This window comes from Drosophila sechellia, chromosome X (genome assembly GCF_004382195.2).
Source record: "Drosophila sechellia strain sech25 chromosome X, ASM438219v1, whole genome shotgun sequence".
Lineage (NCBI taxonomy): Eukaryota > Metazoa > Arthropoda > Insecta > Diptera > Drosophilidae > Drosophila > Drosophila sechellia.
The window spans coordinates 21,786,112-21,802,930 of NC_045954.1; the positions used below are offsets into that span (position 1 = coordinate 21,786,112).

The 16,819-nt window shown below is 44.2% G+C and overlaps 3 protein-coding genes and 1 long non-coding RNA gene across 14 annotated transcripts; 1 reads left to right on the plus strand and 3 right to left on the minus strand.

The window, feature by feature from the left end:
* Positions 1 to 785: 785 nt before the first annotated feature.
* LOC6620714 (double-stranded RNA-specific editase 1) lies at positions 786 to 3,623 on the minus strand. Of its 3 annotated transcripts, none has more exons than XM_032726454.1 (4): positions 3,451 to 3,623; positions 1,853 to 2,171; positions 1,132 to 1,709; positions 786 to 1,079 (listed from the first exon to the last, which is right to left on the minus strand). In XM_032726454.1, exons 1-4 carry the CDS (start codon positions 3,511 to 3,513, stop codon positions 882 to 884), a joined length of 1,158 nt encoding a protein of 385 aa, XP_032582345.1. In that variant the 5' UTR covers positions 3,514 to 3,623; the 3' UTR covers positions 786 to 881. The 3 variants fall into 3 exon arrangements, with proteins under 3 accessions (XP_032582345.1, XP_032582344.1, XP_032582343.1); XM_032726453.1 differs by having other exon boundaries at positions 1,853 to 2,216; XM_032726452.1 differs by lacking the exon at positions 3,451 to 3,623 and adding an exon at positions 2,281 to 3,247 and having other exon boundaries at positions 1,853 to 2,216.
* A 2,811-nt stretch (positions 3,624 to 6,434) lies between these two features.
* On the minus strand, positions 6,435 to 9,256 carry LOC6621196 (double-stranded RNA-specific editase 1). 3 transcript variants are annotated; one of them, XM_032726438.1, is made up of 3 exons: positions 9,084 to 9,256; positions 7,497 to 7,803; positions 6,435 to 7,353 (listed from the first exon to the last, which is right to left on the minus strand). In XM_032726438.1, the coding sequence occupies exons 1-3, from the start codon at positions 9,144 to 9,146 to the stop codon at positions 6,527 to 6,529; spliced, it is 1,197 nt and encodes a 398-aa protein (XP_032582329.1). In that variant the 5' UTR covers positions 9,147 to 9,256; the 3' UTR covers positions 6,435 to 6,526. The 3 variants fall into 3 exon arrangements, with proteins under 3 accessions (XP_032582329.1, XP_032582328.1, XP_032582327.1); XM_032726437.1 differs by having other exon boundaries at positions 7,497 to 7,848; XM_032726436.1 differs by lacking the exon at positions 9,084 to 9,256 and adding an exon at positions 7,914 to 8,880 and having other exon boundaries at positions 7,497 to 7,848.
* An 874-nt stretch (positions 9,257 to 10,130) lies between these two features.
* Positions 10,131 to 11,981, plus strand: LOC116802313. Of its 4 annotated transcripts, none has more exons than XR_004362675.1 (4): positions 10,131 to 10,223; positions 11,164 to 11,396; positions 11,454 to 11,789; positions 11,847 to 11,981. It is a non-coding gene; the product is annotated as an uncharacterized LOC116802313 (long non-coding RNA). The 4 variants fall into 4 exon arrangements; XR_004362676.1 differs by having other exon boundaries at positions 11,280 to 11,396; positions 11,847 to 11,980; XR_004362677.1 differs by lacking the exon at positions 10,131 to 10,223 and having other exon boundaries at positions 11,154 to 11,396; positions 11,858 to 11,980.
* Positions 11,982 to 13,916: 1,935 nt separating this feature from the next.
* LOC6620668 (double-stranded RNA-specific editase 1) lies at positions 13,917 to 16,615 on the minus strand. Of its 4 annotated transcripts, none has more exons than XM_032726450.1 (4): positions 16,474 to 16,615; positions 14,975 to 15,281; positions 14,254 to 14,831; positions 13,917 to 14,201 (listed from the first exon to the last, which is right to left on the minus strand). In XM_032726450.1, exons 1-4 carry the CDS (start codon positions 16,534 to 16,536, stop codon positions 14,004 to 14,006), a joined length of 1,146 nt encoding a protein of 381 aa, XP_032582341.1. In that variant the 5' UTR covers positions 16,537 to 16,615; the 3' UTR covers positions 13,917 to 14,003. The 4 variants fall into 4 exon arrangements, with proteins under 4 accessions (XP_032582341.1, XP_032582340.1, XP_032582342.1 ...); XM_032726449.1 differs by having other exon boundaries at positions 14,975 to 15,326; XM_032726451.1 differs by lacking the exon at positions 16,474 to 16,615 and adding an exon at positions 15,439 to 15,789 and having other exon boundaries at positions 14,975 to 15,326.
* Between the last annotated feature and the right edge of the window lie 204 nt (positions 16,616 to 16,819).

The window sequence follows — 16,819 nt, forward strand, 5'->3', positions numbered from 1 at the left end:
CTCAATGGGCTTGGAGTAATACAATCGCGAGCGGCATGACATGCATCTGGGCTACCCTAGTATGTGAGCAACCGAGTCATCGAAAAGGATTTAAAAGTTGTCCCACTGGGAGACCAAATTAACTTCCACAGCAGCCGATATGCCGACAGACTTAGCGCCCACCCGAACTATTTGGCGAATCTTTCCCCCTATTTTACATTTGTATACATTATAGTTAAGGAACAGTATCCATAATATTATCTTTTAAGCAACACATTAAGTTCATAAGTTCAGAATAATAAGAGATTTCAAAAAAAAAAAAAACATTCTTCGTGTTGATTCTGTATGAGTATGAACACAAGAAATCAAAATGCACTTTACAATTTATATTCAATGCTTATATTTATGTCTTCATGTTTTAAAAAATCAAGTAATTATACCACCCAAGACCTAACATTAATTTAGTTTAATCTAGATAACGACAAAAAATTTAATTCACTGGTAAGCATAATTATTATTTGATACCCAATCTGCCACCGAAATGCTCTTCTGTGGAAGCGTTTTCAAAAAAAAAACAACAAGCCAACAGTGTATAACAAAATACACGGAAAAAATTAATCAGCATTACCAAGGAACCTTGCGTTAAAATTATTCGGATAATCTTGCAGTTCAAGATTACTCGTGGTTGAAAACGGATGTGGCCCACCTAAAAATCATAAGTAAGAGCTGTCCCAAATGCAAGCTAAATTGGTAAATTCTTGTTTAATATGCCTCTTCACCTTCACAGAGAAGGAATTCTTTGAGTTGCGCATTTGAAGTCAGGGACGCAATCTTCTGATTGCTGGCCGTTAAGAGAGGCGTGTTGGCGAGGTGTGTTGCTGTCGGCAGTTGGAGTTGGTGTCTTAAGCGGTGTCGCCGTAGGCGAAGTTTGTGCCGAACAGAGAGTTGCACACTTTCACGGCCACGTTGCGACGGGCGATCTTCTTGGATCTGCCGTGAGCGTGGAATTCCTGGTTGTCCACCGTGATTCCCAGATGCTGCATGCCGTTGGTCTTGTCGCCAGATGACCCGTAGTCCACGTAGCTGAGTCCTGGTCGCATCTGCAGGGAAATTGATTACTGACAGTGAATATAGTGAGGTGGGCTGGCCTACAATGCAAAGAATGGTCGCCGGGTGCATGGTCTCCCAGCCAGAGGGTAGCTCCGTACGCACTGGCGGCTTCTTTGGCTCCTTCGGCGCGGCGGGAACTGGAGTTCCGGCATCCCCTCCGGCCTGCTGGGCAGCATTGGCCGAAGGGTGCATGTCGGGTACGACATAGCCCTCGCGCTCCCACTCCGCGAACAGCTTGTAGATGGCAAACGAAGCCAGATTCAACATGGGCAGATCATCATCCGGTGCATCGGCCTCATCCTCGTTAGTGTCTATTGGCTCCGCACCTAACTCCACCTGGTGAATACGGGGAGGCTTAGGCGTCATCTTCGCAATTATAAAATCGCGCCAAGCCTTCTCGCAGGCCGCGTTCTTGGCTGTCATCTTTGAGGTACCCTTGCCCTCGTACTGATTGGAGTTCACAGTGACAACGGCCGTGAATCCCCCGTCGGTATTGCTGTCGATGGTGAAATCGCTGATGGTCACGCCCTTAACCTCGTTGAGGGCCATCAGAGCGTTCTTGGGGAGCATGGACTTGCGCAGCTGGCGGTTCTGTCGCAGCTTCTTGTCCCGAGTGCGTTCTACGATCGAGTTAAAAGACATATATGTTATTGTATAAATGTTAAGTAATTTCCAGTCTGTCCTTTTATAAGAACTCTAGTGATTCGTGTGTGTGTGCGATAAAAGTCTGGGAAAACTGATCACCAAAGAATTCCACGCTTACCAGACGACTTCTTGCGCTTTTGGAAGATCTTTTTAAATGGGATCTTGCCCCCGATGCAGCTGGCACTGGTACTGGCACTGGTATTGTCCTCTATAATGTCGACGGACGGTTCATCGTCGACAGAGATCGGCTCCTCCTTGATGATAACTGGCAAGGGCAGCTTCGAGGCGATGGCGTCCGCATCCGGATTTTGCTGCTGGACGGACGAGTTCGGCACTTGAACGGGGACAGGAGTCGATGGCTGCTGAACAGCCACCGGAGTGGCCGGTGTCGGATATGAAGCCACCGGAGGAGACTGCTGCTCCTGGACATTGGCGGCCTGCAACGGCATTTGGATCAAAGGCTTGATGGTGGCATTGGGATTCTGCGTTTGCAAAAGAGTTTCATTAGCCGATTAGTTAGCGAAGGCAACGGGTTGTTCTGGCTACCCTAGACAAAATCACTTGCAGCGAGCTGGTCAAGTGGGTCGACAGAAAAGCGACTCGCTGGCCAACAGAAACCATCAAGTCGTCAAGTTACCCGGAAGCGTCAGGGTGGTCGGCTGGTCTACTTAAAACCATAGTTCAGGAACTAGCCATGGCCATTCCTGCGACCAAAGTGCCCTGAAACGAAGCTCTGCACCAGCGGAGTCACCTACCCAGCGACTGTGGATCTCCGGTCATCGCATCCAGCCAAGGACTCCGGGACCTGGTAGTCTATGCTAATCTATGGAAATCAGGTGTACTCTACTAGTAGGGTAACTATTCCCTCATTCAATTCAAGGGGTTAAAAACGGCAAAGTCCGATTAACAAATAAATGCAGTCTCATGGTGAGTTAATTTTTCGCTGATGTATTCTGTTGCAGCGAGGTTCGAGGTTCTCCGATATGCAAAAATATAGTAACTTACTGACTCGTACTCTATAGTATAACATACAATTCTAAAATAAGTAAAATTTTTTCTTTCTATTTTAGTAGTAAACAAATCGAACACGAATTCGTTTTGGAATAGGCATAGTATAGTTATGGGGATCCTTCGGTCATCGGCTAAGTTCATGGTCGCCGGCTCGTTTCGGGCACTTTCGGTGGAGTGAATGGGCATTGCTATCTGACGCAAAACTAATAATTTTAGTTACAATTTTGGGTGAATGCATTTTCAGTAGCCATAAAAGTTAGCGATAACCGCAAGTCCAGCGTGAAACCATCGCAGTGCTAGCCATCTCTGGTTGATCGAAAGCACGAAGGGAGTGGAATGAGTGCAATGACCAAATGGGTGGGATACAAATGCTATGGAAGAGGGAAAGGTGGGCGTGGGCTGGAGGGTGCATTGTGGATGCTGGTGGAATTCGGACAACGGTCTGCACTTTCGATTAACCCGCTTTTAGTGGCTATTGCAAATGAATTCACAATTGTGGTGAACATACACACTCATTTTGTGCGCTGCAAATTATAGAAATAAAATCGAAAACTCTGTTATTTCACAAATTAAATATGGATAAGTCCAACAATTGTTTTTGTTTCCGTGATGTATTTTCACTCGGAATACATCTCTTCGTGACGTCACAGGGAACTCTAAACTCACAGTCCTGCACACACTTGCAAAATATTTAGAGATTCTTACGTAAATGCCTCCAAAGACAAATGGCTTGTTGTTTGCAGCAAATGGATGACGATTTCGCTTCATCTTGATTTTTCTGTTTTTTCTAATTTAATTTTTCACTTTTCTAATCACATAGACAACCTTAATGCACTGTTGTGAAAAACTAAAGTAGGGATGTCATGTCAAACTATATGTAAGTATTTTGTACATATTTCGAAAATCGATTTTTGTATTAAATATATTATAGACATTTCACACTAGCCATAGTTATATAACCAAGTGAATAGATAGGTATTTGAAGTGTCCAAAAATTTAAAATAATATATAAAAAATTAATTCTTTGTTTCTTAACAAGTTAAAAAAGGCAATGCTTTAACGTATTAAATCTTTTTTATGACTTGCAAGCACAATTTGACAGTCCGCAGAGTGGGCGAAATCTAGAAGGTTCCAATCAACGAAAAACAGAAAAGGTGTTCACACTGTTTTAACAAGAGTTTTGCGTTTCCTCAACCACAGCAATTTGGAAAGTATGCGAATTTATAAAAATTAACACCGAATTAAGAGAATTAACTATCTGGGTTGGGATTATTAGCCCAGTTTTTAATATATTGCATATATTAAACAAATACTATTATTCCTCAAGGTAAGGTAAGATACCTGTTACTCAGATAGTGGTAGTTCGATGGAGAATTTTCGACATTCTTTTGCCATATCTATAGAAAGCTCCAAAACAAATAATTTTCTGAAAAAAATGGGAACATTTTTGAAAAGTGTTGGCATGGCAGTTTTGGACAAACTGCTCTAGAATCTGGAGCATAAGTCTCAACGCCCTGACTTTTTATAGTTCCTCAGATCTAGAAATTTATACGGACGGAAATGGACAGATCGCGGTTTTTATTATTTTACGAAAATTGAAGCAGTAGTCAACCTGCGCTGCATAGGCATATAGGCTTAGCCCAACTAGCCTTTAAGGTTCGCGAGGACAAAAGACCATGGGACAGCACGACTCGTTTTGTGATCCTGGACTACAGAGAACTCAATACACACATATATACACTACATCACTACACTAAACTACAGATCTATGTTTAAATTGGGATATCTGAAATAAAATGGTAAAATTTTTTAACTGAGGTCCACCCAAATAATACTCCTCTAAGAGAAGGAATTGAACAACATTGTAAATGAACCAACACCACCAAAAACGAAACAGGACGTAGAAGATTAATTGCCCTTCATACCTAAAATATTTTAAGTACAAAACAAGAAAACTTTTTAAAAATATAGTTCTTATAAACCTATATTTAGGGAAATCTTTGCTAGATCAAATATCTCTCATCGCCACTTTATCTCAAAATCATATCCAGGAAGTAACTATTCAGCTGACTGCAAGCAGAGGAAACTTTAATGTTGCCTTAATATACTGCCCTCCGACACTTAGATGGACAGTTGCCATTGCTGGGCAGTTCATCACACACAATTGGAGAAGCCACATGCTACCCCCACCGTGCAACTGCCTCTCCAAGTGCCATAGATTTTGGGATCTCCAATGGCTTTAGACAGCAACTAATCAGGGTGAAAGTGCTGACAGAACTGTTATCTGACCATCATCTGCCATTGATTGAAGACGCCGAATCATTTCGAAGTGTTAAAAAAATGCTGTCTCCACAAGCGAGAATTCGGATCGTTAAAGAACACATCGAGGCTACTGTAGAACTCAACATTTCCATTGACACTTTGCAGTAGGCTGGAAGCGTACGTCGACTACTTCACATCGGCGATCATTGAAGCTGCAAGGCAGGCTACACCAAGTTGGTCTCACGGCCATAAGGAGGCCTGCCATTTTAAGCTTGGAGGCTAGGGACTTGCTTAGCCACAAAAGACGCCTCAGAAGACAATACACCGCGACAGGAGATCCTAGCAATTACCAGCAATATTCATACTCCGACGCTCAGACACGCCCTATACCTTGCCGCATGAAGTAATGATGCAACTAAAGATTTTGCAGCCAAAAAAAAACCCTGGTTACTATGGCATAGACAACATAACTGCGAAATTTCTATCACGCAAAGGAGTGCTTGCTCTTGTGAAAATATTTAATGCTATGCTAAGATTAGGTAATTTTCCCAGGCAATGAAAACGTGAGCGCATTGTAATGATCCCCAAAGCTGGAAAGTCACCAACACAGATCGACTCATATCGCCCGATAATCCTGCTAGCAACTTTCTCCAAAGTTTTTGAGAGAATTTTGCTTACCCGCTTGATGGAACTGCCGGAGGTAGGTACATATCCCACAAGAACTAGCTTTGAACAGTCGGCGTATTTTTGGACGTGAAACAAGCGTTTGATAAGGTGTGGCATGAAGGTCTGCTATATAAATGAAAGATCCTCCGCTGATCGGCCCTTCGATGTTGCTGTACGAAACTGTCGGTCAAGCCTGAAACACATTCCACAGGGAAGTGTGCTTGGACCCTTCCCGTATACCCTGTACACTGCTGACATGCCAACTCCCGTCAACGACACCGATGAAGCCTCCCCTGCTCAGCTGCTCCTGGCCACCTACACTGATGACACCGCCATGCTTGCGTCGCACTCATCCTTTCAATTCAGCCCAATGCAGTTCAGGAATGGCTGCATGCAATCGAGCGATGGACTGGTAAATGGGACAAATCCATTACATTCATATGGCATATGGCAGTTAAGGCTCCCTTAATAAAAGCCATATTAGGTCCAACACTGACCTACGCAATCCAAGTATGGAGTGTGCCTCCGGGACTCAGCTCAATGGGCTTGGAGTAATACAATCGCGAGCGGCACGACATGCATCTGGGCTACCCTGGTATGTGAGCAACCGAGTCATCGAAAAGGAATTAAAAGTTGTCCCACTGGGAGACCAAATAAACTTCCACAGCAGCCGATATGCTGACAGACTTAGCGCCCACACGAACACGTTGGCGAATCTTGTCGACCCTATTTCCCTTACACGTAAGATAGCATAATCTCTCCACGGTACATTTGTATACATTATAATTAAGAGAGGCGTGTTGGCGAGGTGTGTTGCTGTCGGCAGTTGGAGTCTGCGGTTGGAGTTGGTATCTTAAGCGGTGTCGCCGTAGGCGAAGTTTGTGCCGAACAGAGAGTTGCACACTTTCACGGCCACGTTGAGACGGGCGATCTTCTTGGATCTGCCGTGGGCGTGGAATTCCTGGTTGTCCACCGTGATTCCCAGATGCTGCATGCCGGTGGTATTGTCGCCAGATGACCCGTAGTCCGAGTAGCTGAGTCCGGGCGCATCTGCAGGGGAATTGATTACTGACAGTGAATATAGTGAGGTGGGCTGGCCTACAATGCAAAGAATGGTCGCCGGGTGCATGGTCTCCCAGCCAGAGGGTAGCTCCGTACGCACTGGCGGCTTCTTTGGTTCCTTCGGCGCGGCGGGAACTGGAGTTCCGGCATCCCCTCCGGCCTGCTGGGCAGCATTGGCCGAAGGGTGCATCTCGGGTACGACATAGCCCTCGCGCTCCCACTCCGTGAACAGCTTGTAGATGGCAAACGAAGCCAGATTCAACATGGGCAGATCATCATCCGGTGCATCGGCCTCATCCTCGTTAGTGTCTATTGGCTCCGCACCTATCTCCACCTGGTGAATACGGGGAGGCTTAGGCGTCATCTTCGCAATTATAAAATCGCGCCAAGCCTTCTCGCAGGCCGCGTTCTTGGCTGCCATCTTTGAGGTACCCTTGCCCACGTACTGAGTCGAGTTCACAGTGACAACGGCCGTGAATCCCCCGTCGGTATTGATGTCGATGGTGAAATCGCTGATGGTCACGCCCTTAACCTCGTTGAGGGCCATCAGAGCGTTTTTGGGGAGCATGGACTTGCGCAGCTGGCGATTCCGTCGCAGCTTCTTGTCCCGAGTGCGTTCTACGATCGAGTTAAAAGACATATATGTTATTGTAAAAATGTTAAGTAATTTCCAGTCTGTCCTTTCATAAGAACTCTAGTGATTCGTGTGTGTGTGCGATAAAAGTCTGGGAAAACTGTTCACCAAAGAATTCCACGCTTACCAGACGACTTCTTCCGCTTTTGGAAGATCTTTTTAAATGGGATCTTGCCCCCGATGCCGCTGGCACTGGTATTGTCCTCTATAATGTCGACGGACGGTTCATCGTCGACAGAGATCGGCTCCTCCTTGATGATAACTGGCAAGGGCAGCTTCGAGGCGATGGCGTCCGCATCCGGATTTTGCTGCTGGACGGACGAGTTCGGCACTTGAACGGGGACAGGAGTCGATGGCTGCTGAACAGCCACCGGAGTGGCCGGTGTCGGATATGAAGCCACCGGAGGAGACTGCTGCTCCTGGACATTGGCGGCCTGCAACGGCATTTGGATCAAAGGCTTGATGGTGGCATTGGGATTCTGCGTTTTCAAAAGAGTTTCATTAGCCGATAAGTTAGCGATGGCAACGGGTTCTGCCTGGCTACCCTAGACAAAATCACTTGCAGCGAGCTGGTCAAGTGGGTCGACAGAAAAGCGACTCGCTGGCCAACGGAAACCATCAAGTCGTCAAGTTACCCGGAAGCGTCAGGGTGGTCGGCTGGTCTACTTAAAACCATAGTTCAGGAACTAGCCATGGCCATTCCTGCGACCAAAGTGCCCTGAAACGAAGCTCTGCACCAGCGGAGTCACCTGCCCAGCGACTGTGGATCTCCGGTCATCGCATCCAGCCAAGGACTCCGGGACCTGGTAGTCTATGCTAATCTATGGAAATCAGGTGTACTCTACTAGTAGGGTAACTATTCCCTCATTCAATTCAAGGGGTTAAAAACGGCAAAGTCCGATTAACAAATAAATGCAGTCTCATGGTGAGTTAATTTTTCGCTGATGTATTCTGTTGCAGCGAGGTTCGAGGTTCTCCGATATGCAAAAATATAGTAATTTACTGACTCGTACTCTATAGTATAACATACAATTCTAAAATAAGTAAAATTTTTTCTTTCTATTTTAGTAGTAAACAAATCGAACACGAATTCGTTTTGGAATAGGCATAGTATAGTTATGGGGATCCTTCGGTCATCGGCTAAGTTCATGGTCGCCGGCTCGTTTCGGGCACTTTCGGTGGAGTGAATGGGCATTGCTATCTGACGCAAAACTAATAATTTTAGTTACAATTTTGGGTGAATGCATTTTCAGTAGCCATAAAAGTTAGCGATAACCGCAAGTTCAGCGTGAAACCATCGCAGTGCTAGCCATCTCTGGTTGATCGAAAGCACGAAGGGAGTGGAATGAGTGCAATGACCAAATGGGTGGGATACAAATGCTATGGAAGAGGGAAAGGTGGGCGTGGGCTAGAAGGTACATTGTGGATGCTGGTGGAATTCGGACAACGGTCTGCACTTTCGATTAACCCGCTTTTAGTGGCTATTGCAAATGAATTCACAATTGTGGTGAACATACAAACTCATTTTGTGCGCTGCAAATTATAGAAATAAAATCCAAAACTCTGTTATTTCACAAATCAAATATGGATAAGTCCAACAATTGTTTTTGTTTCCGTGATGTATTTTCACTCGGAATACATCTCTTCGTGACGTCACAGGGAACTCTAAACTCACAGTCCTGCACACACTTGCAAAATATTTAGAGATTCTTACGTAAATGCCTCCAAAGACAAATGGCTTGTTGTTTGCAGCAAATGGATGACGATTTCGCTTCATCTTGATTTTTCTGTTTTTTCTAATTTAATTTTTCACTTTTCTAATCACATAGACAACCTTAATGCACTGTTGTGAAAAACTAAAGTAGGGATGTCATGTCAAACTATATGTAAGTATTTTGTACATATTTCGAAAATCGATTTTTGTATTAAATATATTATAGACATTTCACACTAGCCATAGTTATATAACCAAGTGAATAGATCGGTATTTGAAGTGTCCAAAAATTTAAAATAATATATAAAAAATTAATTATTTGTTTCTTAACGAGTTAAAAAAGGCAATGCTTTAACGTATTAAATCTTTTTTATGACTTGCAAGCACAATTTGACAGTCCGCAGAGTGGGCGAAATCTAGAAGGTTCCAATCAACGAAAAACAGAAAAGGTGTTCACACTGTTTTAACAAGAGTTTTGCGTTTCCTCAACCACAGCAATTTGGAAAGTATGCGAATTTATAAAAATTAACACCGAATTAAGAGAATTAACTATCTGGGTTGGGATTATTAGCCCAGTTTTTAATATATTGCATATATTAAACAAATACTATTATTCCTCAAGGTAAGGTAAGATACCTGTTACTCAGATAGTGGTAGTTTGATGGAGAATTTTCGACATTCTTTTTCCATATCTATAGAAAGTGCCAAGACAAATAATTTTCTGAAAAAAATGGGAACATTTTTGAAAAGTGTTGGCATGGCAGTTTTGGACAAACTGCTCTAGAATATGGAGCATAAGTCTCAACGCCCTGACTTTTTATAGTTCCTCAGATCTAGAAATTTATACGGACGGAAATGGACAGATCGCGGTTTTTATTATTTTACGAAAATTGAAGCAGTAGTCAACCTGCGCTGCATACAGGCTTAGTCCCAACTAGCACTTAAGGTTCGCGATGTTCCCAAGTTCATACAATCGGGCAGACGGACAAAAGACCATGGGAAAGCACGACTCGTTTTGTAATCATGGACTACAGAGAATTCATATACACCCACTTACAAAAAATCCAATTTAATTTTTCGCTGCTCAAGTCACAAAACTATTGACAATGAAGACAAACCCGGATCAAATAAAACCACAAGGTAACTATAGATTTATGTTTACATTGTAATATCTGAAACAAAATGATACAATTTTTATACCTTTTACTCGTAGAGCTATACTAGATTTGTGCTCTAAGGCTCTTTTAATCAAAGCCATTCTCGCTCCAACGTGGAGTTATGCCATCCAGGTGTGGGGAACTGCCGCCAAATCCCAGCTTAATAGGCTCCGTGTGGTCCAGTCAAGAGCTGCACGTCACGCATCTGGGCTCCCCTGGTACGTGACGAACATAGTCATCGAAAGAGATCTGAAAGTTACCCTTCTTGGGGATCAGATTAATTTCCACAGCAGCCGTTATGCCGACAGGCTTATGGCCCACCCGAACCGACTAGCAACTATCCTAGCTGATCCCATCTCTCTCCGAAGACTGAAGAGGGTACACCCCAGCGATCTCCTTACCCGGAGGATAACATAACATATTACATTTTCTTTTGTACTTTATAATTAAGATACCACTTGGTCTCATTTATCTTTATCACACATTAGGTTAAGTTCAGAGGAATTACTGAACGATTCCTTTTGAAATCTTAATAAATAGAATTAGTTACTCCAAAAAAAAAAAAACTAGATTTGTTGAAAAGTATATAACAAGCAGAAGGAAGCGTTGCCGACTATATAAATTATATGTATTCTTGATCAGGATCAATAGCCGAGTCGATCAAGCCATGACCGTCTGTCCGTATGAACGTCGAGATCTCAGGAAATATAAAAGCTAGAAGGTTGAGATTCAGCATACAGATTTTAGAGACATAGATGTTGCGCAAGTTTATTTACAAACCGCATAAAACTACCACGCCCACACTTTTGAAAAATGTGTTGATTTTTTTTCACATTTGTATTAATCTTGTAAATTTGCAAGATCGTTTTGCTTAATAACTTATTTTTGAACCAGTTTTCGATATATTTTCATAATGTTATTAGTCTTCCATTATCCTAGAAAAACTATGAAATTTCGCGTTCGCATTCACACTAGCTGAGTAACGGGTATCTGATAGTTGGGCAACTCGACTGTAGCATTCTCTCTTGTTTTATCTGAGGTCCACCCAAATAATACGCCTCTAAGAGAAGGAATTGAACAACATTGTAAATGAACCAACACCACCAAAAACGAAACAGGACGTAGAAGATTAATTGCCCTTCATACCTAAAATATTGTAAGTACAAAACAGGAAATCTTCTTAAAAATATAGTTCTTATAAACCTATATTTAGGGAAATGTAAAGCGACAGCTAACTGAGCTCGCCAACCGTTGAAATCCGACGAACATAGCGTAAGGCTCGTGTGGTTGTTTGAAGATATTCCAAGACGCACGCGCAAAGGTCCACCTGCTCCTTGTCGGTTATGTGGGTGGTGCTCTTGTCCTGGAATCTCAGCCTTATTTCATTGTGACGATTATCGATATGATTGCGTGCTACGAGCTTTCGCTCGATCCTCAACTGTGGTGAAGGATCATGTAATGCCCGTCCTTCCTTGGCCATTCTATACAGAAAATCCCAAAAAGTTATCATCCTGAATGGCCCCTCACAGGGAATACATCCTAGTCAGAGGTAAGCAAGTAGGGATTTTAATACATTACAAGAATATATATTTAAGCACGACTAAAGTTTTTTTACAGCTATTATACGGACGGAAGGATGATCTCCTTGGAAAATAATTAAATTAGACAAAATAGTTTTAGATTTAAGAAACTTATCAGACTTGCACCCCAAGAAATAATTAAAAATAAAATAAATTGCTCTGGGCATAGAACACCATATACGCATGTATACAGTCGGCAGCCAAAAACAAAACGAAAAAAAATAAACATAGAAATAAGCGCTCTCAATAACATTAAATTGCAAGGACAAAAAATATTCTAGTTATTCTAGTGTCTTTGGTCTATGGCTTTACCCTACATACTGCCAACCATCCGGATGACAGACAACATCCTTGCTAGATCAAATATCTCTCATCGCCACTTTATCTCAAAATCATATCCAGGAAGTAACTATTCAGCTGACTGCAAGCAGAGGAAACTTTAATGTTGCCTTAATATACTGCCCTCCGACACTTAGATGAACAGTTGCCATTGCTGGGCAGTTCATCACACACAATTGGAGAAGCCACATGCTACCCCCACCGTGCAACTGCCTCTCCAAGTGCCATAGATTTTGGGATCTCCAATGGCTTTAGACAGCAACTAATCAGGGTGAAAGTGCTGACAGAACTGTTATCTGACCATCATCTGCCATTGATTGAAGACGCCGAATCATTTCGAAGTGTTAAAAAAATGCTGTCTCCACAAGCGAGAATTCGGATCTTTAAAGAACACATCGAGGCTACTGTAGAACTCAACATTTCCATTGACACTTTGCAGTAGGATGGAAGCGTACGTCGACTACTTCACATCGGCGATCATTGAAGCTGCAAGGCAGGCTACACCAAGTTGGTCTCACGGCCATAAGGAGGCCTGCCATTTTAAGCTTGGAGGCTAGGGACTTGCTTAGCCACAAAAGACGCCTCAGAAGACAATACACCGCGACAGGAGATCCTAGCAATTACCAGCAATATTCATACTCCGACGCTCAGACACGCCCTATACCTTGCCGCATGAAGTAATGATGCAACTAAAGGTTTTGCAGCCAAAAAAAAACCCTGGTTACTATGGCATAGACAACCGAACTGCGAAATTTCTATCACGCAAAGGAGTGCTTGCTCTTGTGAAAATATTTAATGCTATGCTAAGATTAGGTAATTTTCCCAGGCAATGAAAACGTGCGCGCATTGTAATGATCCCCAAAGCTGGAAAGTCACCAACACAGATCGACTCATATCGCCCGATAATCCTGCTACCAACTTTCTCCAAAGTTTTTGAGAGAATTTTGCTTACCCGCTTGATGGAACTGCCGGAGGTAGGTAACACATCCCACAAGAACTAGCTTTGAACAGTCGGCGAATTTTTGGACGTGAAACAAGCGTTTGATAAGGTGTGGCACGAAGGTCTGCTATATAAAATGAAAGATCTCCTCCGAGCAGCCTATTATGCCATCCTCAGCTCCTTCATCGCTGATCGGCCCTTCGATGTTGCTGTACGAAACTGTCGGTCAAGCCTGGAACACATTCATGCAGGGGTTCCACAGGGAAGTGTGCTTGGACCCTTCCCGTATACCCTGTACACTGCTGACATGCCAACTCCCGTCAACGACACCGATGAAGCCTCCCCTGCTCAGCTGCTCCTGGCCACCTACACTGATGACACCGCCATGCTTGCGTCGCACTCATCCTTTCAATTCAGCCCAATGCAGTTCAGGAATGGCTGCATGCAATCGAGCGATGGACTGGTAAATGGGACAAATCCATTACATTCATATGGCATATGGCAGTTAAGGCTCCCTTAATAAAAGCCATATTAGGTCCAACACTGACCTACGCAATCCAAGTATGGAGTGTGCCTCCGGGACTCAGCTCAATGGGCTTGGAGTAATACAATCGCGATCGGCACGACATGCATCTGGGCTACCCTGGTATGTGAGCAACCGAGTCATCGAAAAGGAATTAAAAGTTGTCCCACTGGGAGACCAAATAAACTTCCACAGCAGCCGATATGCTGACAGACTTAGCGCCCACACGAACACGTTGGCGAATCTTGTCGACCCTATTTCCCTTACACGTAAGATAGCATAATCTCTCCACGGTACATTTGTATACATTATAATTAAGAGAGGCGTGTTGGCGAGGTGTGTTGCTGTCGGCAGTTGGAGTCTGCGGTTGGAGTTGGTGTCTTAAACGGTGTCGCCGTAGGCGAAGTTTGTGCCGAACAGAGAGTTGCACACTTTCACGGCCACGTTGAGACGGGCGATCTTCTTGGATCTGCCGTGGGCGTGGAATTCCTGGTTGTCCACCGTGATTCCCAGATGCTGCATGCCGGTGGTATTGTCGCCAGATGACCCGTAGTCCGAGTAGCTGAGTCCCGGGCGCATCTGCAGGGGAATTGATTACTGACAGTGAATATAGTGAGGTGGGCTGGCCTACAATGCAAAGAATGGTCGCCGGGTGCATGGTCTCCCAGCCAGAGGGTAGCTCCGTACGCACTGGCGGCTTCTTTGGTTCCTTCGGCGCGGCGGGAACTGGAGTTCCGGCATCCCCTCCGGCCTGCTGGGCAGCATTGGCCGAAGGGTGCATCTCGGGTACGACATAGCCCTCGCGCTCCCACTCCGTGAACAGCTTGTAGATGGCAAACGAAGCCAGATTCAACATGGGCAGATCATCATCCGGTGCATCGGCCTCATCCTCGTTAGTGTCTATTGGCTCCGCACCTATCTCCACCTGGTGAATACGGGGAGGCTTAGGCGTCATCTTCGCAATTATAAAATCGCGCCAAGCCTTCTCGCAGGCCGCGTTCTTGGCTGTCATCTTTGAGGTACCCTTGCCCACGTACTGAGTCGAGTTCACAGTGACAACGGCCGTGAATCCCCCGTGGGTATTGATGTCGATGGTGAAATCGCTGATGGTCACGCCCTTAACCTCGTTGAGGGCCATCAGAGCGTTTTTGGGGAGCATGGACTTGCGCAGCTGCCGATTCCGTCGCAGCTTCTTGTCCCGAGTGCGTTCTACGATCGAGTTAAAAGACATGTATGTTATTGTAAAAATGTTAAGTAATTTCCAGTCTGTCCTTTCATAAGAACTCTAGTGATTCGTGTGTGTGTGCGATAAAAGTCTGGGAAAACTGTTCACCAAAGAATTCCACGCTTACCAGACGACTTCTTCCGCTTTTGGAAGATCTTTTTAAATGGGATCTTGCCCCCGATGCCGCTGGCACTGGTATTGTCCTCTATAATGTCGACGGACGGTTCATCGTCGACAGAGATCGGCTCCTCCTTGATGATAACTGGCAAGGGCAGCTTCGAGGCGATGGCGTCCGCATCCGGATTTTGCTGCTGGACGGACGAGTTCGGCACTTGAACGGGGACAGGAGTCGATGGCTGCTGAACAGCCACCGGAGTGGCCGGTGTCGGATATGAAGCCACCGGAGGAGACAGCTGCTCCTGGACATTGGCGGCCTGCAACGGCATTTGGATCAAAGGCTTGACGGTGGCATTGGGATTCTGCGTTTGCGAAAGAGTTAACCGATTAGTTAGCAAAGGCAACGGGCTGGTCCAGTGGGTCGACAGAAAAGCGACTCGCTGGCCAACGGAAACCATCAAGTCGTCAAGTTACCCGGAAGCGTCAGGGTGGTCGGCTGGTCAACTTAAAACCATAGTTCAGGAAATAGCCATGGCCATTCCTGCGACCCAAGTGCCCCGAAACGAAACTCTGCACCAGCGGAGCCACCTGCCCAGCGACTGTGGATCTAGGGTAGGGTAACAATTCCCTCATTCATTTTAAGGGGTTAAAAACACCAAAGTCCGATTAACAAATAAATGCAGTCTTATGGTGAGTTAATTTTTCGCTAATGTATTCTGTTGCAGCGAGGTTCGAGAAAATCAAATTCTAATTCTAATACAATTTTCTCCGATATGCAAAAATAGAGTAATTTTTAATGACTAGTGCTCCATAAGTTGCACAATTCTAAAATAAGTTAAATTAATTCTTTCTATTTTAGTAAGAAACAAATCAAACACGAATTCATTTTGGACTTGGAATAGTATAGTTATGGGATCCTTCGGTCATCGGCTGAGCTCATGGTCGCCGGCTCGTTTCGGGCACTTTCGGTGGAGTGAATGGGGATTGCTATCTGACGCAAAACTAATAATTTAGTTACAATTTTGGGTGAATCCATTTTCAGTAGCCATAAAAGTTAGCGATAACCGCAAGTCCAGCGTGAAACTATCGCAGTGCTAGCCATCTCTGGTTGATCGAAAGCACGAACGGAGTGGAATGAGTTCAATGACCAAATGGGTGGGATACAAATGCAATGGAAGAGGGAAAGCTGGGGGTGGGCTGGAGGGTGCATTGTGGATGCTGGTGGTATTCGGACAACGATCTGCAGTGCAGACTCTGCACTTTCGATTAACCCGCTTTTAGTGGCTATTGCAAATGAGTTCACAATTGTAATGAATACACACACTTTCACTTTGTGCGCTGCAAATTATAGAAATAAAATCGAAAACTTTGTTATTTCACAAATCAAATATGGATGAGTCCAACAATGCTTTTTGTTTTCGTGATCTATTTTCACTAGGGTCACATCTCTTCACAGGGAAGTTTAAACTCACACTCCTGCACGCACTTGGAAAAAATGCAGATTCTTACGTAAATGCCTCCAAAGACAAATGGCTTGTTGTTTGCCGTGAGTGGACGAAGTTTTCCCTCCATCTTGATTTTTTCGTTTTTGTAATTTAATTTTTCACTGTTCAAATCACAGAGATAAGCTTACTGCGCTGACGGGAAAAACCTAAATAGGGATGTAATGCATATATCAGAATATATCGATATTTGTTTCACATATTTTGAAAATAGATTCTTGTATTAAATATATTAGAGACATTTCACACTGGCCATAGTAATATAACCAAGTGAAGGGACAGAAAGACGGCGGAAAATGAGCGCAGACAACTGATTTTTTTCTAAAAGAATTAACAATAATATAAAAATAACA